Raw genomic sequence first — 23536 nt, 5'->3', positions numbered from 1 at the left:
TTATGTAAAGCTTTTATTGAGCCTATTTTATAGGTGCTAGTCTATGCGATAACAGACTGTGTCTGCGAGCCATGCTAATGATATCATGAGACGCTGGGAGAGCCTAACGTTCAACCCAGAATTGCGCGCCTTTGTTTTTAAGGCGAAAGCCTTTAATGCCTCATACTGTCGTCAGGAGTGCGACAGACGCGTCGGCAGCCGTGTCGACAGACGCGTCGGCAGAAGTGTCGACAGACGCGTCGGCAGGAGTGTCGACAGACGCGTCGGCAGCCGTGTCGACAGACGCGTCGGCAGAAGTGTCGACAGACGCGTCGGCAGCCGTGTCGACAGACGCGTCGGCAGCCGTGTCGACAGACGCGTCGGCAGGAGTGTCGACAGACGCGTCGGCAGCCGTGTCGACAGGCGTGCCGGCAGCCGTGTCGAGAGACGCGTCGGCAGATTCGTCCACCTTTCGGCGTCACTGCTTAAAAGGCTCAAGGTTCCAGCATGAATAAAGGCGCATCTAGTGAATGCATGGGCTTCATAAATAAAATAAAAGGAGTAAAGTGAAGAAAGGAAACTAAAAAATAAAAACAAAAATAAACAAAAATAAAACAAAATAAAGATAGGATATGAAAATAAAAATAAAAAACAATAAATTTAAGGAAAGCAGGAAAAAATAAATACAAAACAAAATATGAAAAATAAAAAGGTAAATAAAAAGGAAACGCTTTCGCCTTGCAGCACTTTAGAGAGCCAAAGTGCCCCCTGAAATTTTTCCGCTTTTTCAGGAGTTAGGGCGCGTTCACAGTATACACCAAAGTTCCGGCGAGCTAAGCGGATTCGGCCAGATTCGGCCGCTTTTGACGCCGACGAAGGCGGAAAGCGGCGCCGAGAGGGTGATCGGTGCGGGACCGATTTTTCCGCCTTCGCCGCGGAAGCGACGACGGGCCGTTGACGTCATGTCCGGACAAATTCAGCATGGCGGCAAGCATGGCAGCGGGCCGGGTAGCGCTTTCTCGGTGGAGATGCTACTAGACGCTATAAAGGAGCACCCAATCCTTTACGATAAGCGGCAGCTGAACTTTAAAGACGTGTCACATAAGGAGGAGCTCTTGGAAAAGATCGGCAAAGAACTGGGAGTGAGCGGTACGTACAATTGCTTTTATATCTTGCTTCACGCTGATACACGCGAGAATCGTTTTTTTTTTTTTTCGGATGCCAGTGTAGTACATTTCGCGTTGTTCTCGTTATGCTGTGAACTTTTATCCCTTGCATGCGGACCTTGCGCGATCGTGTACGACGCATGCTCATGCCGCTGTTGAGAACTCTGTTTTCGAGTGCCAGTAGAGTATACGTTTTGGCGTATACAGTATACGTTTCGCGTGGTCTTCCCGTTTTGAGCCTACGGGAAGGATGGTTGTTTTCGCGCCGGTGCTAGCTTTTATACCACGCATTCAGACTCGCGCGATCGTACGACGCATGCATTACGCACTGAAAAACCGGCGCACTTATTTTGCTTATGCCGCTGTTTGCATCTATCGCATGCACGCACAGCTCGTGCGAGCACGCGCGACGTACTTTCGTTACTTTGCTTGTGCCACTGCCAGCTCCTGTCCCATGCAGGTTCAGCTCGTACGAATATCTTGGAGTGTATATCATCACGGTAGCAGCGCTGGGAGTTGCGTGGCAAGTTCTGGGGCGGACCGTGAGCGCGATGCATTTTTAGCGATTTATTTCGTGGGGCGAAAGGCGAATCCCAAATATTGTTGAAAAGTGAAGCCAAGGATCTTGATGTGGCTCCGCCGGGGGATCCTCTAAATAATCAGTTTGATTCCTGTACCAGCTTGGTTGTGTGCGCTTACGAGCGTGTACCTTCATAACACCGAGGAAAATGTGAGCGCCCAGTTACCACATCTGAACTGTACAAATACAAATACAAAATGCCTTTATTTAAACATCATGTGATGCTAGGAGGCGCACCCAAAAAAGAACAACGCGAAACGTACTACACTGGCATCCGAAAAAAAAAACGATTCTCGCGTGTATCGGCGTGAAGCAAGATATAAAAGCAATTGTACGTACCGCTCACTCCCAGTTCTTTGCCGATCTTTTCCCAGAGCTCCTTATCTTTAACCAATGGAGTAATTAACTTTTTATTCCCTGCAGTTAGCATGCATGTTTGTATTGACATAGTGACATGTGATGAATATTCAATTTTGTACAATTTTAGTAACGCGCGCGTGTCCTGTGATACACACATCTAAATTTGAGTTGAACTTCATGTTAGATGGACCAGCTTAATTTATGTGAAACAGGCAGCTTCCTTTCATCTCGTTTAGTGGAACTGGTTGGTTTTAAGCGGAACAGATGTGATTTATAGTTTCACGCCGGTTATGTGGAAACCAATTACAGTCAGTTCTTCGAAGTTTTAGAGATGAAACTTGGTCCCTGCTCGTGGGAGGTAAAGCTCATAAAAAATTTTCCTAATTACCTTGTTGGAAAGGACCAAGCAAAGGAGTTTCAATTTTCCTTTCGGCCTACTGATGTCGTTTCGTAGATACATGGAGTCATATTCTCGAAAGGCGCACTAATGAAATAAATGCCAACACTTCATTTCTATAAACATTCTTTTATAAAATCTCCAGTATTCGCGCTCGTATTCAGAAAAAAGACACGAGATTACGTAAGGCGATACCCGTAGATCAGCGCCTGGCGCAGGTTATCAGGTGAGGTGGAAATTTTATATTGCTCTTACGAGCGCACCTACCACCGCCTCCGCCGCGAAGCTGGTCTTTCTTCTGCCTTCCGCAACTCTTCCAGCATAGCCATTACAGAGTTGCAGAGAAGAATCGAAACAATCTCCTCCTCCTCTGAAATGCTCGCCATTCTGCGATAAAACGGCGCAGGACAGTGTGCAGCCGAACAACCAGCGACAAAAGCGCGCGAACTGTCTGCGGGGCTCACGCGCGCTCTCGCTTCGTTCGCGAATTCCCGATACCGGAAAAGAAACTGCCATGAGGTCTCGCTGCATTCGTGAAAAAGCGAGAAGCAGCCGCAGTTCCGCGTCGGATCCGCCGTCGCGGGTGGGGTAATGAGAACAGCCCCCTTTTTTTCTAGCGAAGCAAATCCGCTTCGCTCGCCGGAACTTTGGTGTAGTGTGAACGCGCCCTTAGGCGCGCGAGGCTTCGGGGAGTACACACAGTTGAAGCGCTGGACTTGACATGCTTCTCAATATTTTTAAGGTTATAGAGTTAATAAGTGACCTCATTAGACAGTACAGTGTTGTTATATACTGCCCCACTTCTCTTCCTTTTCGTCCGAACACACACGTGAATGTTGCGTCCCGCAGTGTGCTTCTAGCGACGGAAGCGTTCCACTCCCACGCAAGTTGCGCGGTCCTTTCTGCGTCGCGGGGATAACCGGCGTCTAGTGATAATGCGGTGCCAATTGATAGATGACTATTTTGGCACCTTGTCAGTTTTCTGCAATTGTTTGGATGGCTGACAAGTTGAAAGTTGTGCTGCTAAGAAATTTTAGTTTCTGCAAATGACACGGAAGCAGAAAGAAGTAGGTTCTAAAGGGTGCGCTGCGATGGTGCCTGGTGCAAAGCACAAGTTCACCACTGGGTTTCCCGCTTAATAAATGGTGAATTGCCACTCTGAGAATAAACTCGTTCCCGAGACCCTTGACGCCCCGAAAAGGCGAAAAGTAGTGCTGTATTTCCTGAATTCATCTTGGATAGCCATTTCATATGGTGATATTGTTAATGGGGATTTTAACTTCCAATTGGGAAATGCATCATGCAGAGACGAGTGACTAAGCTTGTTCACGCTATCTCTCTCTTTCTCTGTGACCCCTCTGGACGCCGCCAAGAGAAAAAAAAAAAGCCTTTGAAAGCATGATGTTTGAAGGCGTCGAAAGCGCGATGAAAATAATGAAGGAGGAATTAAGGTGCAGCAAAATGTCACGACTGTACCTAAGATGGCCTTTACTTTGAAGCTTTACTGGATAATTGGACAGACTGTAGATTTAAATTGATACACGCGTTTTATTACCCAATATAGTTTGTTTGGCTCTCTTCGCACAGTAAACTGCCTAATTCAGCCAATCCACTCTTGCTGTAATTAGTGCAGCGAAATATTGTCGTTATTATGTAAATGCGTTCTACAAGAACAGTTGGGGGAGTTGGGGGGAAACTTGGGGGAGGGTGCAGCATCCTCAGCAGCCTTACTGCGCCCTTTCCCATATCTCTCCCTTTACCGTATCTATCCAATCAACCCTGTCCTCTGCCAGCTGTGGCCTTAATCTCATCTTAATCCCATCTGGTCATGTCGATGAGATAAAGAGGCTTGCATGGAAATGGCGGCCGCAGGTGGTATAGGACGGGGTCAATTGCAGAGATATGGAAGAGGCCTTTGCCCACTGAGGGCGTGGTCAGGCTGATGATAATGATAACTTTACTTTAAAGGACACCTTTTACTTACCGATCAAGACAATGTGATCGTTGCACTTCTAAGCAATTTGCTTCAAAATCGGAAATTTGGTAATACGGTGGGATATGTTTCTTACCCAGGATGAAGTCACCTACGAGGTCCTGATGGGACTTGAATATCTTGATGCCGTCCTCATGGAAGTACTTCGCATCAATCCACCTGTGCACATGTGAGTATTTAGCTGACAACAAATTGGCAGTTGCTTAGCTGAGCTAGGCCAGGATATACATAACGAAAGCAGTTTCGTCTACTGGCATTTCGGTAGCGACACGTCGTCGCTGTCATTCAGCAGCTTGGCAGCGTCTCTTCGCGAGACGTTCCTCTCGTTCTTCGGGCGTCTCGGCCTCCCGCTTAGCCTTTCTCGCCTCGTTGTCACGCTGTCGGCCGGCCTTGTACCATGCGAGGACTTTTGGATCGTAAGACTCAATTTCACGCAGCCTGTACAGCTGCCGTGACGAGCACAGCCTCTCTCCTTCTTCCACGGTGCGCGTCTGAGGAGCGAGCGCATCGCTTCCGGCTTATACCCCAGCTGCGCGGGGCGACTCTGCGCATGCGCATCACGGCCAATAGCGGAGTGATGACGTCAACGTGTGGCGGAACTCGGCGCAGCGGCTGCGGCGGAGTGACGGCATGCGGCGCACACCTGTGGCTCGAGCGCAACTGGTTGCCATGGTAACGGCGCACGCGCAGTAGTGTCCATTGCCCGGCTGCGCGAAATCCGCTTCTGCTAGCCTAGTGTAGCTTTCGCTACAAACAGCATTTTTCTGCTTTCGTTACTTTCTCATGTAACATTTTTATCTCGTGCACTTAACAGAACCTCACCATAACAACCCTTTTTTACTATTAAGAAGTCTTCATTTCCATAGGTTGGGAAAGTAAGGCCAGGGGTAAGAGTAACTCGCACACCACACCAGGGTAGTGTGGTATGCCTTTCAGACAACACGAAAAGGTTGTCTTCGTGGAGGAAACCGTAATCTCCCAACTAGTAGGCAATATTTTTTAAGTAATACTAGCGGTAGCCACTGTGTAATTTATCAATGAGAATGCCATGCGTGAACAGACTGCAAAGGTGACACATGAAAGAAGGACGAAGCATAGTTACATGATTTCCGCAGGGAGGCACTAATTGTTAATATAATGGAAGCTATTTGAATTATTATTAGGTAGAGACCCCGCAGGGGCGTCTGCAACATGCAGACGTTGCTCAGTTGCGATACCACGGGTTCCCAAGCATCCTCAGGGACATCCCAGCAGGGGGAATATGGTGAGCAGTGCACCACGACGGACCCGAGCACGCGCGCTTAGCCGTGAAAAGGGGATCCTGGTGGTTTAGCCGATGCCGAGACGCCACTTTGGCCCCAGCGTCCAGTAGAGGGCACCTCCGGCCTGACCCGACCGGGGTAAATTGGCAGTCGCCTTTTCCGATCCTCCCTTCATTTTTCACTTTCATTTCTCCTTTCGCACGACTCGCCTGTCTCTTCCTCCCTTCTTTGTTTTTCTTTTTTCCTGGCCGCAAGACATAACCTTGTGTGGTCAACTACACTTAGTTGTGTCATATTAGGCTATAGGAAGGGTGTACAGCTGGCGTGGGCAGGGCTTGCTTGCAAGTTCCTGTCCCATCCCCTCGTTGTGCTCCATGGTGGGTGGCTGGAATCGTAGCCGAAACACATACGGTATCAATGGCTCCCCGCTGACATCAAATGATCACCCTCACAAGAGCGGGCGTACTGATGTAACGAAACATTTTGCCCAAAAAACAAAAGACGCCTTTGTGAAATAATACGTGATCCACAGAGCAGATCCCGAAAAACCAGCAAGGAAAATATCCCCTTGATAGGTGCTAAATATCTGAAAAAAGCTTTGGACCTCGGTTACAAGGTGACCAGACCAGATAGCGGCACCTTTCTCGTAGAGATCCGGGACAATCCCGGTACCTAACTTTTCACATATTCTGTCATTTTGGGATATTCGTGTCTTCGTCACACCTCACAGGCCTTTAAACACTGTCCGCGGTGTGATTTCAGAAATTGATTTTCTGAATCTCATCAAGGAGGAGTGCTGGTCGGCTTTGCCAATCAAAATGTCACCAAAGTAAAAAGAAACAAAATAAGGAATGCCGACAAATAAGTCCTAAGAAAACACCTTGTATTGACTTTCACTTGTTGCGCACTCCCTGACTCTAATGAAGTGAGGATAGACAAAGATTGCAGTGAGCCCGTACGTCCCGAGTTCGAGACGTTGCTTCAATCGCCAAATATTTGACCATCACTCCCAGAGCTGCCGTGGTCGAAAAACCTGCGCGAAACACGCTTCAAAGGAGCATGCCTCTGAGCACTGTGATGCAGCATTCCGCTGCGCTGAATGTGACGGGCAGCAACCCGCCTACTCCAGGTCTTGTCCATCGTACAAGTCCGAAAAAGAAATGATAATTGAAAAGAATAGAAAATATTTTATTTAAAGAGGCAAGAACACGTATCAGAATGACAAAAAATTTTCTCTCATTGTACACACAAACTTTGCCGATATGGTGTGACTCGGCGATCCATCACACTGCCTCTGGCACCTTCCCAGACCACGCGCAGTGAGACTGTGGCAGGGCCATCGTCGCCCAGGTGGAAGTGGCTAACACTATTCCACAGCTTCCAAAGCAGGTCACGCTGCCTCTCGGGTCGGCCGGCGTCAAGCCCTCCGCCCACGAGGCGAGGTCTGACACGAAAACGCACGTGCCGTCTGTACGATTGCCCAGCGCCGATGAAAAAGTGGCTGACACGTGCTAGGGTAGCGCCGTGCCGTCGACGTCGCAAGGACGGCTGAACACCCAGGGTCGGAAAAAAAAGACAAGCCCAGAATCACGGGACGAATCCAGACCTAGTTTCCCACCCCACATGAGTAAAATAAGATGGAATTCATAATACATTGGAACTGCACTGGAGTTTTAAATAAGTTCGGTGACATCTGAACTTCATTTTCCCCTGTTGCTTTGTGCCTACAGGAAACTAACCGAGGACAACAGCTACAATTGTACTAAAAATATAAGGTATTCTACCGTGACCGAAAGCATGCAAGCAGGCTAGCGGGAGGGGTAGCCATCGTCGTGCAAAGTAGCAAACAGGCCATGAAAGGAAACTTACAACTAATTGCTTACATAAAAAACTATAACAATGTGCTCCGTATACTTCAAGCCGTACCTGAAAGTAACCGACGTAGAATTGGGACTCCTTTTGGATCAAATACCAGAGCCTTATCTGGTAGTTGGCGATTTTAATGCTCATAACTCTTTCTGGGGAAGCGAGAACACATATACCAAAGGTCAAATTATAGATGATTTCTTACGAGCAGTAATATTCGTTTGTTGGTAAAACTGCATACTGCTAACAACCTCTGAGAAAGTGAACGGCTTAGATTTGCCTTTTACTTCACCACCTGCTTCTGGAGATGTTCAATGGGATTTCATCGAGAACCCATATGGCAGCGACCGTCTTCCTGTACTAATCAGCTTAGCATCTTAGCCGCAAGTCATCCCACAAAACGGCAACTTTGGAAGCTTCATTTAGCAGAATTGCAACTTTCTAGAGCCGAAGCCACTTTAGAAGAATATGCTGTAGATAGCCTTAACATCGATGAGATAAATGAAAAATATTATTAGGTATTCCTCAGTCTTCTGGAGTGGTCGGACAAAACCACAATGCGTGGTGGACAGCTTGAAAAAGCCTACGTTGAAGGAACCTTGCGCTACTGTCTACCAGCGTTTCAAAGATTATCTACATCAAGCAATAAGTCACTCGTTGCCGCATGGAACAACTGCCTGCGAATATGCCTTGGCCTCCCAAAGGGTTCCTCTGCATCAGGAACAGTAGCGGAGGCAAGATGTCTCCCACTAGAGGTGATTGCAGCCCAGGAAACTTTGCGTACCCATCTCCGCCATGTTCTTCAAGGGAAGAAGCACTTCCTGCACCGTGCCCACCTAACTCACAGCAACTCTAGCTTTGACCAGGCAGTGCAGCTCCTGCCCATCCCTACTATTAATCAGCCAGAGAAACTACTACCTCTGGCCTTTCCTCCATGGACACTCTCTCCTCTAAAGGTGAAGAAGTTTGTTCCACGTGTGAATGCAAAGAGCCGCATGCCACAGGCAGCGCTTCTGCAAACTACTCTTGCCTACTTAACGGAGGAATATAGGCAACACACCCATATCTTCACCGATGGTTCAACTACTAAAAAAACCTCTTCATGTGGCCTTTATGTGCCCTCAACAGGCCATGCCCTTTCTTACCGGCTGCAGCGGAGGACATCCTCTACGACAGCTGAGCTTCACGGCATTAAGGAAGCTGTTTCTTACATCCTGCGCCGAACCGCCGGCCGTTAGGTTATCTTCACCGATTCGAAAGCATCTCTGCAGATCCTGGCCAACCTGCTGAAGAAAACGAATCACCAGCCAGTTTCCCTGGACATCGGATATCTACATCATTTAGCTATTGCCGCAGGCCACTGCATAACATTTCAGTGGGTACCTGCTCACTGTGGCATTCAGGCTAATGAAAAAGCAGATGAAGTGGCCCGTAAGGGCCATCAACATCGGAGATACATTAGAACTTTTTTCACGAAATCTGATGCGTCCCAGATGGCTAAAAGTTTTGCTTCCGAAGAAACGTATCGGCTTTGGAGTTTGCCGACACATCAGTATCAATTTCTTCACTCAATCGACTCACATCTTAGATTAAGACTCTCACCCAGAATTCCTCGACATCTGGAAACACTTTTTCATCGACTTCGTCTGAATGCTGCAAATACAAACGGCTTACGATACCGTTTTAGACCAATGAACAGTCCGCACTGTGACAACTGTGCCGCGATAGAAACGGTGGAGCATATCTTGCTTGAGTGCCCTGCGTATGCTAACGAGCGTGCGTACTATGAACATTGCATGCAGAAGCTCTGCTCAGTGCCCCTAACAATGGACAAAGTTTTAGGTCCCTTAGCCTGCCTTAGGCAACAGAGACTTGCAATGAACTTTCTATTCACATATTTAAGACATTGGACATCTCGATACGCTTTAAATTCACTTGCACGTTACCTTCATGCATTCTTCATGCAGTGAACTTCGTCAGCCCATTTGACGGACTATGCACTCCATCATTCCATAGGTTACATCAATCCTCGCCATTGCATCCTTAGTACCCATTTCATGGCCGCATTTTATCTTCGTTTTTTTTTACCTCTTCCACTCTGCTCTCCTTCTGTTTTTATCTCCCAAATTCCCCTCCCTACGCAGAGTAGCATGCCAGCGATTTTTAAACGCCGGCTAAATTCTCTGCTCTTCATTAAAGAGTCTCTCTCTCTCTCGTGGTGGACACAAGCATGCAAAAATACATAAAGCTTGAGGCATATCTCGGAGGCACCCGAAATAGGAGAACCTCGTAAATTTTAAAAACGCAACAGCTAGTGCTAGTACGTCGGTCGCAGCGCCGAGAAAGCTTCATGACACAGCTATGTCTTATCGATAAATAGTCAGATCACTCACACAAAAAATAATGGGCGAGCAGGTTCGAAAATTAAACCACAACTTCTCATCGTTCAGAATTCCTATTTTGGCAACAACTGGTACACAGAAGTACAGGGGAACAGGCAGATATATTAGCGGAGCACATTGCTGCAGTTTCGAGTTCCTCACGCCACACAAACTTTATTTTAAGCACATAAACTTAGCCGAGAAACAAAGGCTCCCACCTAGCGGCAGCGCAAGTGAACGAAACAACGGTCTCATCGCACTCCCAGAAGTCAATAGAGTAATGTTTTCTGGAAAACAAGCTACTCTGGGGCCCGACGAAATCCACCACTGAATATTGGCCAAGCTTTCCAAGCCTTCGGTAGAGGCAATTTTGAAAATTTCAACAAAGTGTTGAGGAGTAACTGAGGATTGGAAAAAAGCTATTATTGTACCGCTTCTGTAAACCGCAAAGCCGCCTACCTCCCCTAGCAGTTATAGACCAATAGCCCGCTTGAGTTGCCTCGCCGAATCCTTTGAAAGGTCCTTGACTACTAGCGAGAATACTCGAGGATTCTGGCAGTTATAGGCCGTCAGTCCGTAAGAGCTGTCTCGTCAAATCCTTTGAAAGTGTCCTGAATACAAGGAACAATACGTGAGGATGGAAAAAAGTGATTATTGTGCTCTTTCTTAAACACGCAACGCTGAAAATTTCCCATGGGGCCATGCAGGGGTATGGTGGCCTGGTGTTTTATGACGTAAGCGTGCTTGGATTTTTCTTTTCGGCACTATTTTCATGCAATAAAGAATAAAAAGTGGCGATAGCCTAGTGGTCTCGTTGAGCGGCCTTTAAACGAGATATGTTCGTGCAGCCGTGCGTTCGACTCCCAGTCATGAATATTGATTGAATTTCTTTTTCTTTTTTTCATGGTTTCACCTCTAACTCAACTGAAGGCCAAAATTAGACACCCGGTGATCGAAGCACGAGGTCCCGTTTTGAAGCTCTCGCTTCAAAAAAAAAAAAAAGAAATCTATCGATCTTTCTTTGGCTTAAACTAACCACTTTTTTATTCCCTTCTGTCATTCGTCTCCCGCAGCAGGACATTGAAAGTGCATCGCAAACGTCATCACTCGCTAAAATTGCGTGTTTGACGACTTATTGAAGCGAGTAACCTAAAATTCCCAACCTGAAAGATTGGTGCTAAACTGGTGTCTGTGTCTAAGATACTCATACTCAAAAATGCCGGCCGAAGCACAGCCGCTTCAGTAAGCAGGGCGGATATAGGGCAAGTTGTAATGGAAAATTCTCCTTTTGATGTACAAATCGAGTGGAATCAGTTACCATCATCATCAACAGTTGACATTGATTCCATTGAACAGGCAGTTCATTGATGTTTTTGATTTGCCTTCTACTTTGTTTTGTGCTTTTTGTATTGTGTTTATTGTGCCCCTCCTGCCAGGGCCCTTCACATGGGCCTGCAGTATGCACTGAATAAATAAATAAATAAATAAATAAATAAATAAATAAATAAATAAATAAATAAATAAATAAATAAATAAATAAATAAATAAATAAATAAATAAATAAGTGATCAAAAGAGCGTGTGCTCTTCGCATATCGTATTCTTGTATTGCGGTCCACAGTTCTGAGCTGCCAATATTTTCTTTCATTTGATTGCTTGTTTTCATTTAGTAACTAACTCAAGCACTTAAGCGGGAAACATCTGAACACTACCACTTGCAGACGCATGCACTGCGAAACTGCTACCGACATTTTCTATTTTTATTCGCAGGACATACAGAACCTGCCTTCACAGCACTGTAGTCGGTGAAATTCCTGTCGATGAAGGGACGCTCATCAGAATTCCAATTTACTCCATTCACCACGATGAAAAGTACTTCTCCAGTCCTGAGACGTTTGACCCGGAAAGGTAAGAGTGACGGTGTTCTCACTAAAAGTTACAATAAGTGGATTCCGGCTTAGGAGCCCGATAAGTTGGCCTTTGTCTCGCTAAGCGGTTTGGTAAAGCCGCAGGGACCCTCTGGCGTTGTCGTTGTTTGTGAGTGGCACCCCTCAGCCCATGAAGAAACCTTGCGAATCACGCTTGCATAGTGTGTGGTGCTTTTTAGATGCATAGGGCTGCGAGCCGCACATGTTGCGTTGACAGAAGCGCTCTGCTACTGCTTTAGCTCGCCTCTTGTAGACCGGCACACTTTCTCGTGGAAGATAAGAGGCGTTGTGTCGGAGATTGGTTCAGAAAGAACTACTTAACGAAAAGGCGCCTATTTCTCTCTAGTAAGCGGGGTTGTGGCGCGTGTGACCACTTCGCGTACTTTAGCGCTGCGTTCCCAGACAACCTTAGAGCGTGTGGGGGTAGCGCTCTCGGACACAAAGGAGATACCCTCGGCTCAGCGCGGCAAGCTCTGCGGAGACCAGCTACCAAGTGAAAAGAGAATTTTGGTCGTTTGGTGCCTAGCTTTCCCCGATCGCAAGCCAGAGAATGGGTCGGAGCCAAAGGCTCACAAACGAAACAGTTTATCGGGTCCTCATTCATATGATGAAGAAGATCCTACCGGTTGGCCTTTTCCTCCTCTGACAACACTCCCGGCACCAACTTCGCGCACGCTTTCCTCATGGATAAGTTTTCTGTCACGATCTCAAAAAGTTGGGTTTGAGGAATGCTGAAGTCATCAGCAATCATTCTGATACTCATTCTACGATCACTGTTAAGTAAATGTTTCACTCGCTACACATTTTCGTTGGTCTTGCTGGTCGAAGGGCGTCTGGAGTGGTCGTCTTCCTCCACTCATTCCTTACCTTCTCGGAAAAGCTTGTTCCACTCAAAAAACACCTGATCTACCCATGGAAACGTCACCGTACGCCTTCTTAATCATGTTGTGAGTCCGTTTGCCCGTTTTACCAAGATTTACTCAAAATTTGATCGCGTATCGCTGATCCAGTAAACGCTCGACGATTTTGCGTGACGAGACGTTTCGACAGGGGTTCGCAGTACAAGTGACCTCCTCTCTTCAACGGCCGAGAGCCGACTGCCGATTTTCCCCAGCATTCCCAATATCCCCCTTCAACGATCCTGCACGCGCAGACCACCTCTCGTGCGCCCGTTCGCCAAGGAAAAAACCAGTCCTACTACTTTCAGAACAGACCCTGTATAGTAAGTGGCCGGAAAATTAATTAAGGCGTCGAATATAAACAACGAAATGGGTAATCAATCATTAACCCATAAGTTTTAAAAATCGATAATTAATCAATTTATCTAAAATTAATCAGTTCATCGATAATTGATCAGCACGGTTACCAGGAAGTGCAAAGAAAATCAAAGAGAGGCAAAGAGGGGCAAAGAGGGGCGACGAGTGCCGAGGAGGCGTCAGTGCTTTCGCATTCCACCAATGCTGGTAACCGCAGTAATCTCTAACGTTTTAGTAGGCTTAGTTGAAAGGCAGTGCCGTGGGTGTTCACTTTGTCTTCGCCTGTGCAAACTAGGTTCTTCTGTGATAATTAAGTATCCCGCACTTGTAGGCTCCTAAGCCTAACCCTGTTTGGCGCATATTCGAGCCACTTGCACACCGACGTATACCACATGGCGTGGGCATGCCAGTACACTACACACATAGCCGTTACGAGTCAGCCAACTAGGGGGCGGGGGGGGGGGGGGGCGGCTGGGTTGCGGCCCTGCCCAGCTCGGACCTAGAGGCTCAGCGGGCCTTTGTCCAGAGAGTACGGGTAGCGGCGGCGGCCAATGCGTGCCGGAATACGGACTTCCACAAAGCACAACGACCATCCCCACCTACCTTTTCCCAATTCAGTACAGTGTTGTGATAAACGTTTTCTGCTCCTCCACCTCCACACTGAGAAGAAGAAAATATTTCGGGCTTCCAGAGAATGCATTGTAATTTTTCATACGAGTAGATTTGTAGGAATCGCTGCAAGAATGTTTTTGTTTTCAGAGAAAACTAGATGCACAGCAATTAAGTATGACCACTCACGGATAGGGTTCCTTCAAGTCAATTGCACGTGTTTGTGGACATATGCAAACGTCGTTTGCTGCCACTATACATCCACATAAAGTATGCACAACTTTTCTGCAGTTTAGGAGATGGGTAAGGATGGAAGGTACACTGTCCTGTGTTAAACGCTCCGTGCAGGAACCGGGCTGAGCTAGTCGACTCGACACTTTGAATTCCCGACATGCAGCGATTTTTCGACTGTCCTGAGTTAAACATTAACGCGGTATCGTTAAGTGTTCAATTCAGCGCAGAAACCACCGTAGTTGACATGTCGAGAAAATTGGGATTGGTCGAGAGGGTCTTAGGCGTCACAATTGCATGACCTCGCGCGCGGGTAGTTCAAACACCCCGCAACGGTAATACAGTCATGACGTCACTACACAATTACTCATTGTTCTACAGGGTCGCGACTTAATTGCACCACCATTACGTCGTGCCTCTGAAAAAAGAAAAGCAGTTGCGCTGAAAAGAAAAAACATCCGAGCCGCGGCTCGAACCGCTGCCGTTTGGATCGGCGCGCTGCTTCTCGACCACTGAGGTAGTTTTTTATTTTTGTTTCGAATTTAGTCTTTACCAGGTTTCAATGTTTCGAGGCTTTTTATTTCAGACATGTGTATCACATGGCTGAGGAGAAGGAGGAAACAAACCGTAGTGTAGCGGCTTGACCCTGTTTCCCTTCCCTGAGCTACATCAGTTGCAGAGATAACTAAGAGCTGTTTAGCTTCAAAGTGCTTCCGTAATTCACCATTACAACGAAAACAAATGGCTAATATGATAGGTGACCATTATATACAAAAAAACTGCATGCATTTTCATACAAACATACAGATTACATGCACTATCAATCATTATCATTCAAAGGTTACATAAAATGTCATACATTATCATTCAAACATTACATACAGTGCCATAGTCACTCACAGAAATGAAGCTTATATTTGTTTGTGTGGGGGCAACCGATCGGAAAAATTGGGTAGGCCGAACCGGTTAAGCAGGGTAGGCAAAGCATAATTTAATGTTCCAATCCGTAGTTGGTGCCAGGACGTGGTACATATCATAGTTGTTGATGACGAGTCAGGTGGCAATGTACTATCGGGGACAAAAGCGGTACACTCCACGCGGCGGGAACTGGAGCAACGGAAAACTGCGTTGTAGCGCCATTTACAGGCGGCATCTGGGATCGAGACAGCCAATGCATGACCTTTATTATCAACAGGCATGCCGCTTGGTTCGTTTCAATGTTTCGTACTTTAGCTTGAAAAAATGCCGCAGTTTTCCGTTGCCCCGGCTCCCGCCGCGTGGAGTATACGACTTTTGTCCCCGATTGTACGTACAGAAACGGCTATATACATATTATTTGCAAATACCTCAGCTAGTGGCCGCACTCCACCAGCCTGACCATCACGACTAAGAGGGCGGCGACGATAGACACCGTATGAACAACGGAAAAGAAAACGAACGAGAAAATCTACTATAAATGCGCCAGCATACTTGAATGAACGGGAAAATTCGGGGGACACTTGAAGGGCAGCTGAAGAGGTTTTAGAATTCGATGAATTAAAAAGGGCCGAATTGTAAAAAATGCTCGTAAAGCCTGCGGAATCTCTTTACGCTGGCATTTGAGATAGTGGCGTAATCGCCGAATAAGGTGGCGTTAGCGCTGAGGCTTCTCAGCAGTACTCTGCGACGGGCAGAAGCCGGCCCCAGATAATGACGTCACCTACAGTGGCGTTACGTTTCCAGCAAAGAAACTGCCGTTACATGGAAGAAATCCAACGCGATTGAAGGGGAAGCCCACTAAGCATTTTTTGGCGGCATCGGACAACGCACAGCATTGTGCAGGCGAAGATAGCGGATATCTGAAATGTGGGTGATAGTGACGTCACTACGAGTTCACCCGCATTCTCTAACGCATTGAAGAGAAGCGTGAACTTCGTCGTGTATTTATTCTACAAAAAAATCTATTTTAAATACTAGAGCCGAAACACTTTTCATGCTTACGTAGAAACTTCCTAGATTCGAATTCTTCGATAACCTCGAATTCTCAAAAAAAAAAAATGGCGTTCATTTTAAGATTTGCCTTAAGCATTGACGTTAAAGCATTAATGGGTCCGTACAGATGCCTGCGTACTCTTGCCATATCTTTTCGCAGACGCGAACACGGTTCTTTGTCTTTTTTTTATATTTACCTCATAACACACAAGGCTGCCCTTTAATCAAGTTGGACGAATGCTGCTCGGTGATCGAGTGGTTTCAGGCACTGAACACTGTTTTATCAGCTGAAAGTATGCGATTTTGTTTTGTAATGAGCTGAAAATGACGCTGAAGAAGGTCTTTCTTTTAAATTCCTGCAGTGTACGCTATATTGTGGCCACTGAACCTAATTATGAACTCTGACATATTTTCTCTCATTGGACTTCCTAGCCCGTGGAAAATGCGCGTGTTAGACCGCAACACTGACCTCTTGTTTCACCCAGAAGCTATTTCAGCCGGTTGAGGCTCCAGCTCAGGGACATTTAAGATGAAGGTGCTTTCTACCAGACTGGTTTCCGTTGTTGATACGGTGTCTATCGTTGCCAGCCTTTCTGCTGTGTTGTCTTCTGACAAAGCAGTGGAGTGCGGCCACTTGCTGAGGTATTTGTAAATAACCTGCATATAGCCCCTTGAAGGTTTGAAGGTTTATTAAAACGAAATACAAATGAGTTGTAAGTTTCATAAAAAAGTTAGTTCAGTAGGACGTCCCAAAGTGAAAACTGTCTGGGGGACCTCCCATCAGGAATACATAAGGGAAGTGCATAAGTTTGGCATAAGTCTGTACATACATAACCTTGGACAAAAGCCGTCACGGTGTCTCAGTGGTCATGGTGCTCGGCTGCTGGCCCGAAAGACGCGGGTTCGATCCCGGCCGCGGCGGTCGAAAGTCGATGGAGGCGAAATTCTAGAGGTCCGTGCACTGTGCGATGTCAGCGCACGTTAAAGAACTTCAGGTGGTCGAAATTTCCGGAGCCTTTCACTACGGCGTCTCTCATATCCTGAGTCGCTTTGGGACGTTGAACCTCATAAACGAAACCATAACCTTGTATAATGAATACTGTTGGAAAAAAAAGTTCCTCAGTGGACGAAGTTCAGCGCGCCGATCCAAGCGACAGTGGTTCGAGTCCCGGCTCGGCCGTTTTCCTTTTCAGTGCAATTGCTTGTCTTTCTACAAAGGTACTACGTAATGGTGTGGAATGACGTCACGACCCAGTAGACTAATGAGTAATTTCTAGTGACATCATCACTGTTGTACTGTAATGTGGGATGCTTGAATTACCCGCGCGAGGTCATGTGGTTCTGGTGCCATTACCCTCTCGAACAGGCCTAATTTCTACAGGGAAACAATTTCCACCACACTGGGTCTCTGGCATCATAAATGTCCATGAGATGGAGCATCATTCGGCTTAAATGGCTGCTGGCTGAAACAAGAGGTTCAGTGTTGCGGTCTAACACACGCGGTTTCCACAGGCTACGAAGTCCAATGAGAGAAAACATGTCACAGGTTTCGTAATCAGGTTGAGTGGCCACATTGTAACGTACACTGTGGGAATTTAAAACAAAGTCCTTCTTTAGCGTCCTTTGCAGCTCATTCGAAAAAAAAAAGATCGCACCATTGCAAAGGATAAAACGGGGTTCAACGTCTGAAACCACTCGATCACTGAGGAACATCCGTGCGACTTGATTTTAGGGCGGGCTGGCCTTGTGTGTTTTATGGCAAATAAAAAAATATAAAAGAACAGTGTTCGTGTCTGCGAAAGGATATGTGAAGACGGCCCCATGCTGCTGTAGGGACCGATTAATGCTATCAAGTGATATGCTTAACGCGGACCTGAAGTGTCTCTTGAATTTTCCCCATGCCTTCATGTATGCTGGCGCATTTATAATAGGTTTACTCGTTCGTTTTCGTGTAACTCTTTTAACCGGGTGCTTGTGAAATTTAACAGGTCTGCTAGTGCGCATACTTGGCCAGGTACCAAGCATTGCTTCTATGCGAACATATCCGCTGAACCTTTACAGCCTACATGGGCAACCTCAGAGACTGTCATGGTGGCCACTGCTCTTGATGGTGAGCTTAATGCAACTGGCGGCACTTAGGGGACCGGCAATGATTTAGTTAATTCGAACTTTTGAAATATCGACTGTGCGGTATTACATGAAGTTGAAACCATTGATACATCAATAACACCGCCACGCGTGTAGTTGTGTAGTATAAAAGAAATTGCACAGTTGTGTATCACTTGCAATGACTTTTTTGTTCGGCTACTGTAAAGGTGTGTGCAACGACTTTTTTTGTCGCCTACTGTAATGATGTGGGGCACAGACAATAGAAGCGCAGATATTGATTCTTTCTACACTTGCACTCTAAGTACGAATAAGCGTATACGGGAATAACAACGGAGTAAGCTTTCCTCTAGTGCAATGCCTTTTAGGGGCAAGGTATTCCGCTCGAGCCATGGGGTAGATTTCTGTCAATAAACTTACCGAATACTTGCGGTTGGCAACGAACACAAATTTTTCCTTCAAACCGTGGAAGTCCTACAAGTTACAAAGATTTCATCCGCGATTTCTATCTCCTCCAACTGATAAAACGAAGGCCTGCAGTGCAGCGTTGAAAAGCCTCCACTCACTGCTGACTGCATCAGGGTATTATTTTTTGTGGTGGGAATAGGCCTCCGTCGCCAAGAGAAAGCGTTTCATATATTAATTGACCGAATTCTAGCCCAGTACTTGCGCAGCATACCCTTCCCCTAAAAGAGAGAGCGCTGCTGCGCAGCTTGCTCTCTTTTTTGCTCCCATAGACTAATTTTTACTTTGAGTGTGTTGTGCACCAGTAACTGTGAGATTTCTTACTTCCTTGGTTCGATTCCGATTTCCTACAGTACAGGTGCAGATTCGAGCTTGTCTGCTTTTCTGCCAGAAGAGCCGTCTTTGTTGCGCAGATTTTTTGCAATGATCTTTCAGTAACCGACCCAAAGGTCAGCGCTAATGTTGAAAATGAGCCTGGTGCCGATTCCAAAGAGAGAAATGTATTCCAGCTCCATACTTGTCAACACAAAGAGCTACGTCGAGTGCTTTGTACAATAGCAGCGTTTTGCTCGCCTACTTTTCGGGGCAATTTAGGAGACATGACGACAGTATGTGTAAATTGTAAATGTGTAAATGAAAATGTTGTTGATAAATAGGTGCTAAATTGGTGACAAAAGTGCAACAATGCTATTTCTTTGATTATAATGCCATAAATTAGCATCGAACAGTACGTCGCACTTTGACAATTGCGGAGGTCCTCCAGGAGAAGAAGTGCTTAAGAAAACCATTAGTGCCATCAATCGCACAAGAAATGAGTGCATGCTGTGCCCAGGCTCTGTAAGAAAGCCCTTAAATCAATTTTCCTTGGGTCGATTTCAGGTTTCTAGGGGAAAACCGCGACAGCATTGAGCCATTCAGCTTTCTGCCGTTCGGCGAGGGCCCGAGACAGTGTGCCGGCATGAAGTTTGCCTTGCTCATGGTGAAGCTCGGCCTCTTTCACGTCTTGTCAAGGTTTTCATTCGAAACGTGCACCGAGACAGCGGTAAGCACTCATTCATGCTGCACCGAGCTCAAGGACGGTGCAAACAAAGGACACGCTTCAAGTTGGTGAATTCGATCATAGACGAATAAATTGGTGTACGAGCAGCATAAAGGAAGAAATAAGAGACATTGTTACATATTAAGGTACACATATACCAGTGTCCCACATTTAAAGAACACAGTTCTCTCACTAGTACTGCGAAACGGGCGAGGTGGTTGTGCATTCTTGAGGGTAAAAGCGCAAAAGAAGGGGAAAAAGAGGAAGAAACAGAGGAGAGCGCTGTCACACACACAGCCATCAACGAAGCCAAGAGGGCCGGGTTACCCAGATAAGGGTTGTGACAAATAGCAGAGCCCGAGGTACTAGAAATGAAGTCAGCACTCGTCCTGTGTTCTTCCATCTTTCGTACGCGTCTTTCGCGCTGTTAGCATCAAGATAGTTTTGTGTATTTTCATTCCGCGCCTGTAAGAGGGCAGCCTTTAACTAACAGCTCGCTTCTATCGCGCTCTTTATAGGTATTGGCACTCGCCTTGATCAGGCACTTCGAATGAACTTCACTGCAGAGCAGACTGGCACTGACCCCTACACAGTAAAAGATTTTTCACCCCTGAAAGCCTAACAGTCATGACGGCACTCTTTCCACACCATTGTTTTTCTGGTTTTTTTGTTTTGAAAGGGTGCGCTGAGCACGTTCGCACCGTTGATACACCCATATGCAGCCTTCCAAAGGTGCACGGGTGCAAGGGTATTGTACTGTTCCGGTGCACGGGTGCGTAAAGGTATACGGATAACCTTTGATTTTTTTTAATAACTTTGGAGTAGTTCTATTAAGCATTTTGTTTAAAAATTACGTGAGCTATTCGACGTTTCCAATAAATGACAGCTGCAGCTTTGGTGTTTCCAGCTATGACTGCGATTAGAGCCTCCATAATGTGATATTTAACGGAATTATTTGAGCTGAAGTGCTAAGGATCACTGACCACAAATGGGGGATCGCTGAAATGGCATATGTAAACTTGGCGAAAGTATGGCCGTCATAGGCAAGTAAGTACAGCGTGCAGACGTGCTGTTTTCTTAGTTGAGCTCTGCCACCTCAGTAGCATTGTATGGCTCATTTTAAGGGCGCTTACGCTCGTTTAAGCTATAGTGCCAAAAATACGTGGCACATGCTAGCATTGCTTACTATGAGAGCGGGTTTGCTGCAGGTTGGCATCTTTTGGGACGCTTTTTTCTTCCTTTTGGAATATACTCAGAAAAATCAGCAGGCATCCTAAATATGACTTCACAGCAAATAGGTTCACACACGCCGTAAAAGAGACATCTGGCAGATCGAGTGGCCGTGCATATTCAGCACGGTGAAGTTCTGGGCCAGTTGGTCCGACGTGTTCCAGGACAAAAGGAACCGCGGAAGAGAAGTGGACAGGACGAAGGGTATCTCGACCGCTCATCCTTTTCCTGTCTCGGTTATTTTTCCCCTTGAACAGGTGGTGCATATGGGTATCATAATTACAGTTGGGAATGCCTGCCACAATCGGAGTGCAAAGTTACAGGTCGTCGGCAGCTTTTCGAACGTAATGTTTAGGTTCCCTCCAGGAGAGCACGCAAAAAAAAAAAACAACTGACGAGCGTCTTTTCAAACAGTAAACACCTAAGGAGCTGTAGAGCAGTGGTAGAAAAGGTGCAACGGTAATGATCACAACCTGGCTGCACAGGTGTGACAATTATACATTACAACCTTTTGGGAAAGTGCAAATGTGCGAGTTCGCGCCGGGGCACGGAAGGGGCACGGAAGTGCCCCTTAATGGTGCAAAGATTTATCTTACCTCCTCAAAATCACCGCCGCTTCTGGCTGTGAGTGGCCGGAATGGAGGTTGGCTGTGGTCGTAAAAAAAATTGATTGCGTTCAGGATAACACTGTCTAAAATGCTTGCTGTTACGACACCTGTTTGTTCATATGCGTGGTCGTGTTGAACTGATGTTCGCGAGGGCTAAAATTGCGCTGCTTTTCAGATCCCTCCGAAGTATCACCCAAGCATCCTCGTTCTTATTCCCAACGAGGTAAAGCTCAAGGTCATCGACAGGAAATGTGCGCCGCAAGAAGACTGAACGAAATCTGCCAGTGATCCAAGCAAAACTGTTTACGATGTATTTGGTAAGAAGTACTAATAAATGTTCGAATGGCATTCCTTTGTGCCTCATCGCACCTGCTATAGTGTGCGTTAAAACTGCGAGCACATGTTCGAGACAACAGCGTGGTTTAAAAGCTTAATTTGAGCATGACTTCGCTGAATGTGCACAAAACTGAACACACGAAATATTATGCCGCCCCTAAATTTATGGAAAGAAATGAACAAAATGATCGAAGTTTTTTGCCGTATTATGACATTAATTTCTTTGTATGTTGCCAAGGCCCAGCTTTCTCGTGAATAAAAAAAAAATCTCGAGAAAACGGCTATTCGGAGCCAGCATTTCGTGCGCTGCGGTAACCAGGCTATACTGCAATCAAGAGAGGCGGCCTTTTCGGGCTGAGGTAGACGTTGGGGGTGTAGCGCATAAGTGCAGCCCTGTAGGAAATGGTGGCTGAGAGCGGGTTGCCTTGATAATGAAAAGCGCTTGTTGGCAGGAGTAGCAGACGTTCGCGCTCTTCCCTGTCTTGCGTTGCGCCCGAGGAAGCATGCGCAGGGATCGGTATACACTGCTGTGGCTCGTGTTCGAAATGTGAAAATGCTTGCGCAGCTAATAAGTACAATAGGTCCGTAAGCGTTCTATTCTCTTACTGCTGCCCTGCGGGGATTGAAAGTGGAACATATTTCCACTGTTGCCTTCTGTCCAACTGTCTACGGCGACCACGAACTTTGGCATCCACTCCTGGTGCGTGGCGTAAGATGGCCGTAGAAATGACAAAGCAAAAGCAGCGCCGTGCTCGTCGAGTGGCAACAGCTCGTGCTAACCACGTGGCTGCGAAATACTCGTTGGATTTTTTATTTTATTCTTTCTCCATACCCTGAGGTCCTACACAGGATGCATTGATGAAGCCTCCGGTCTTGCAGACCACCAAGAGGTTTAGAAAGAGATGCTCAACAACGCCGACCTGAGTGCTTTCTAAAACGTGCACGCCTACTTCGGCGAGGTCCAGAAGTGAGCGCCCGCGAAGGTCAACGGGAGTGAGAGGAAACTAGGAGCCTTAGTTTTGTACTAACGAAATCTAAACCGAAACAGCGAGAGTTCAGTGTCTCGCTCGATAGCAGCAGCTACCAGAAGAAGACAGCAGGCAGCTCATGATACCTCTACGTGTGCGTGCATGCGTTAGAGTAAATATGCCCTGTCCAACTTCACACGCTCTGTTTGATACACTCTTGGTCTATGAAAGGGCAGAGTAATCAAAAACTGCTTGTCGCTGTTCGAGAGCAAAACAGGACGTATAACATAACCTTGCTTAATAATAATTTCAACAGCGCATGCTACACAAGGACACAAGACGAGGAAACACACGCACGAGCGCTGAACTGCAACTTTATTTGAGAAAGGCGCCAACCTCCACATATATACCCTCAAGGAACCACCCACTAGGGTAAAACTAGAATCACAGCACGTGTCAAGCCACAAGCAAGATAAAATGTTCAAGAGTTAAGCATAGAGTAGACAGGTAACCAAGACCGCAAAAAAGAAGAAAGATTACAAGAAGCAGCGAGAAGAACTTATTTCACTTTCCCTTTTTTCTGCGTAACAAACGGAAGGCGACTGCTTGAAGGAGACCTTGCTTGACTGACAGACATAAATAACAGCCTCCACTAGAATCTGAAGCATCAGTGGCTGTTACCATATCTTCCTTATTTTGCAAGAAGTCTCGCTATGGGAGCTGCGGTGAGGCCGACGACTGCCTGATAACATATTAGGCGGGTAAGAAGGACTGCACAGGCTCGAAGGGGCGGTCTGATCGGTGCT

General features: G+C 46.6%; 1 protein-coding gene across 1 annotated transcript in view; it reads left to right on the top strand.

Annotated features, from left to right (window-relative positions):
• LOC149360901 (cytochrome P450 3A11-like) overlaps positions 1 to 21774 on the top strand; it is an 87546-nt gene extending 65772 nt beyond the window's left edge. Inside the window, exons 11-14 of the mRNA XM_089567952.1 lie at positions 4556 to 4644; positions 11754 to 11891; positions 19429 to 19591; positions 21602 to 21774. Of these exons, the coding sequence (XP_089424078.1) occupies positions 4556 to 4644; positions 11754 to 11891; positions 19429 to 19591; positions 21602 to 21697 (486 nt within the window). The 3' untranslated portion in view covers positions 21698 to 21774. The remainder of the gene's footprint in view (positions 1 to 4555; positions 4645 to 11753; positions 11892 to 19428; positions 19592 to 21601) is intronic.
• The last annotated feature ends 1762 nt before the right edge of the window (positions 21775 to 23536 follow it).

This window comes from Amblyomma mixtum, chromosome 2 (genome assembly GCF_055824585.1).
Source record: "Amblyomma mixtum isolate Tamu chromosome 2, ASM5582458v1, whole genome shotgun sequence".
NCBI classification, from domain to species: domain Eukaryota; kingdom Metazoa; phylum Arthropoda; class Arachnida; order Ixodida; family Ixodidae; genus Amblyomma; species Amblyomma mixtum.
The sequence above is the reverse complement of the archived record's forward strand: the minus strand, read 5'-3'. Positions and strand labels throughout refer to the sequence as shown.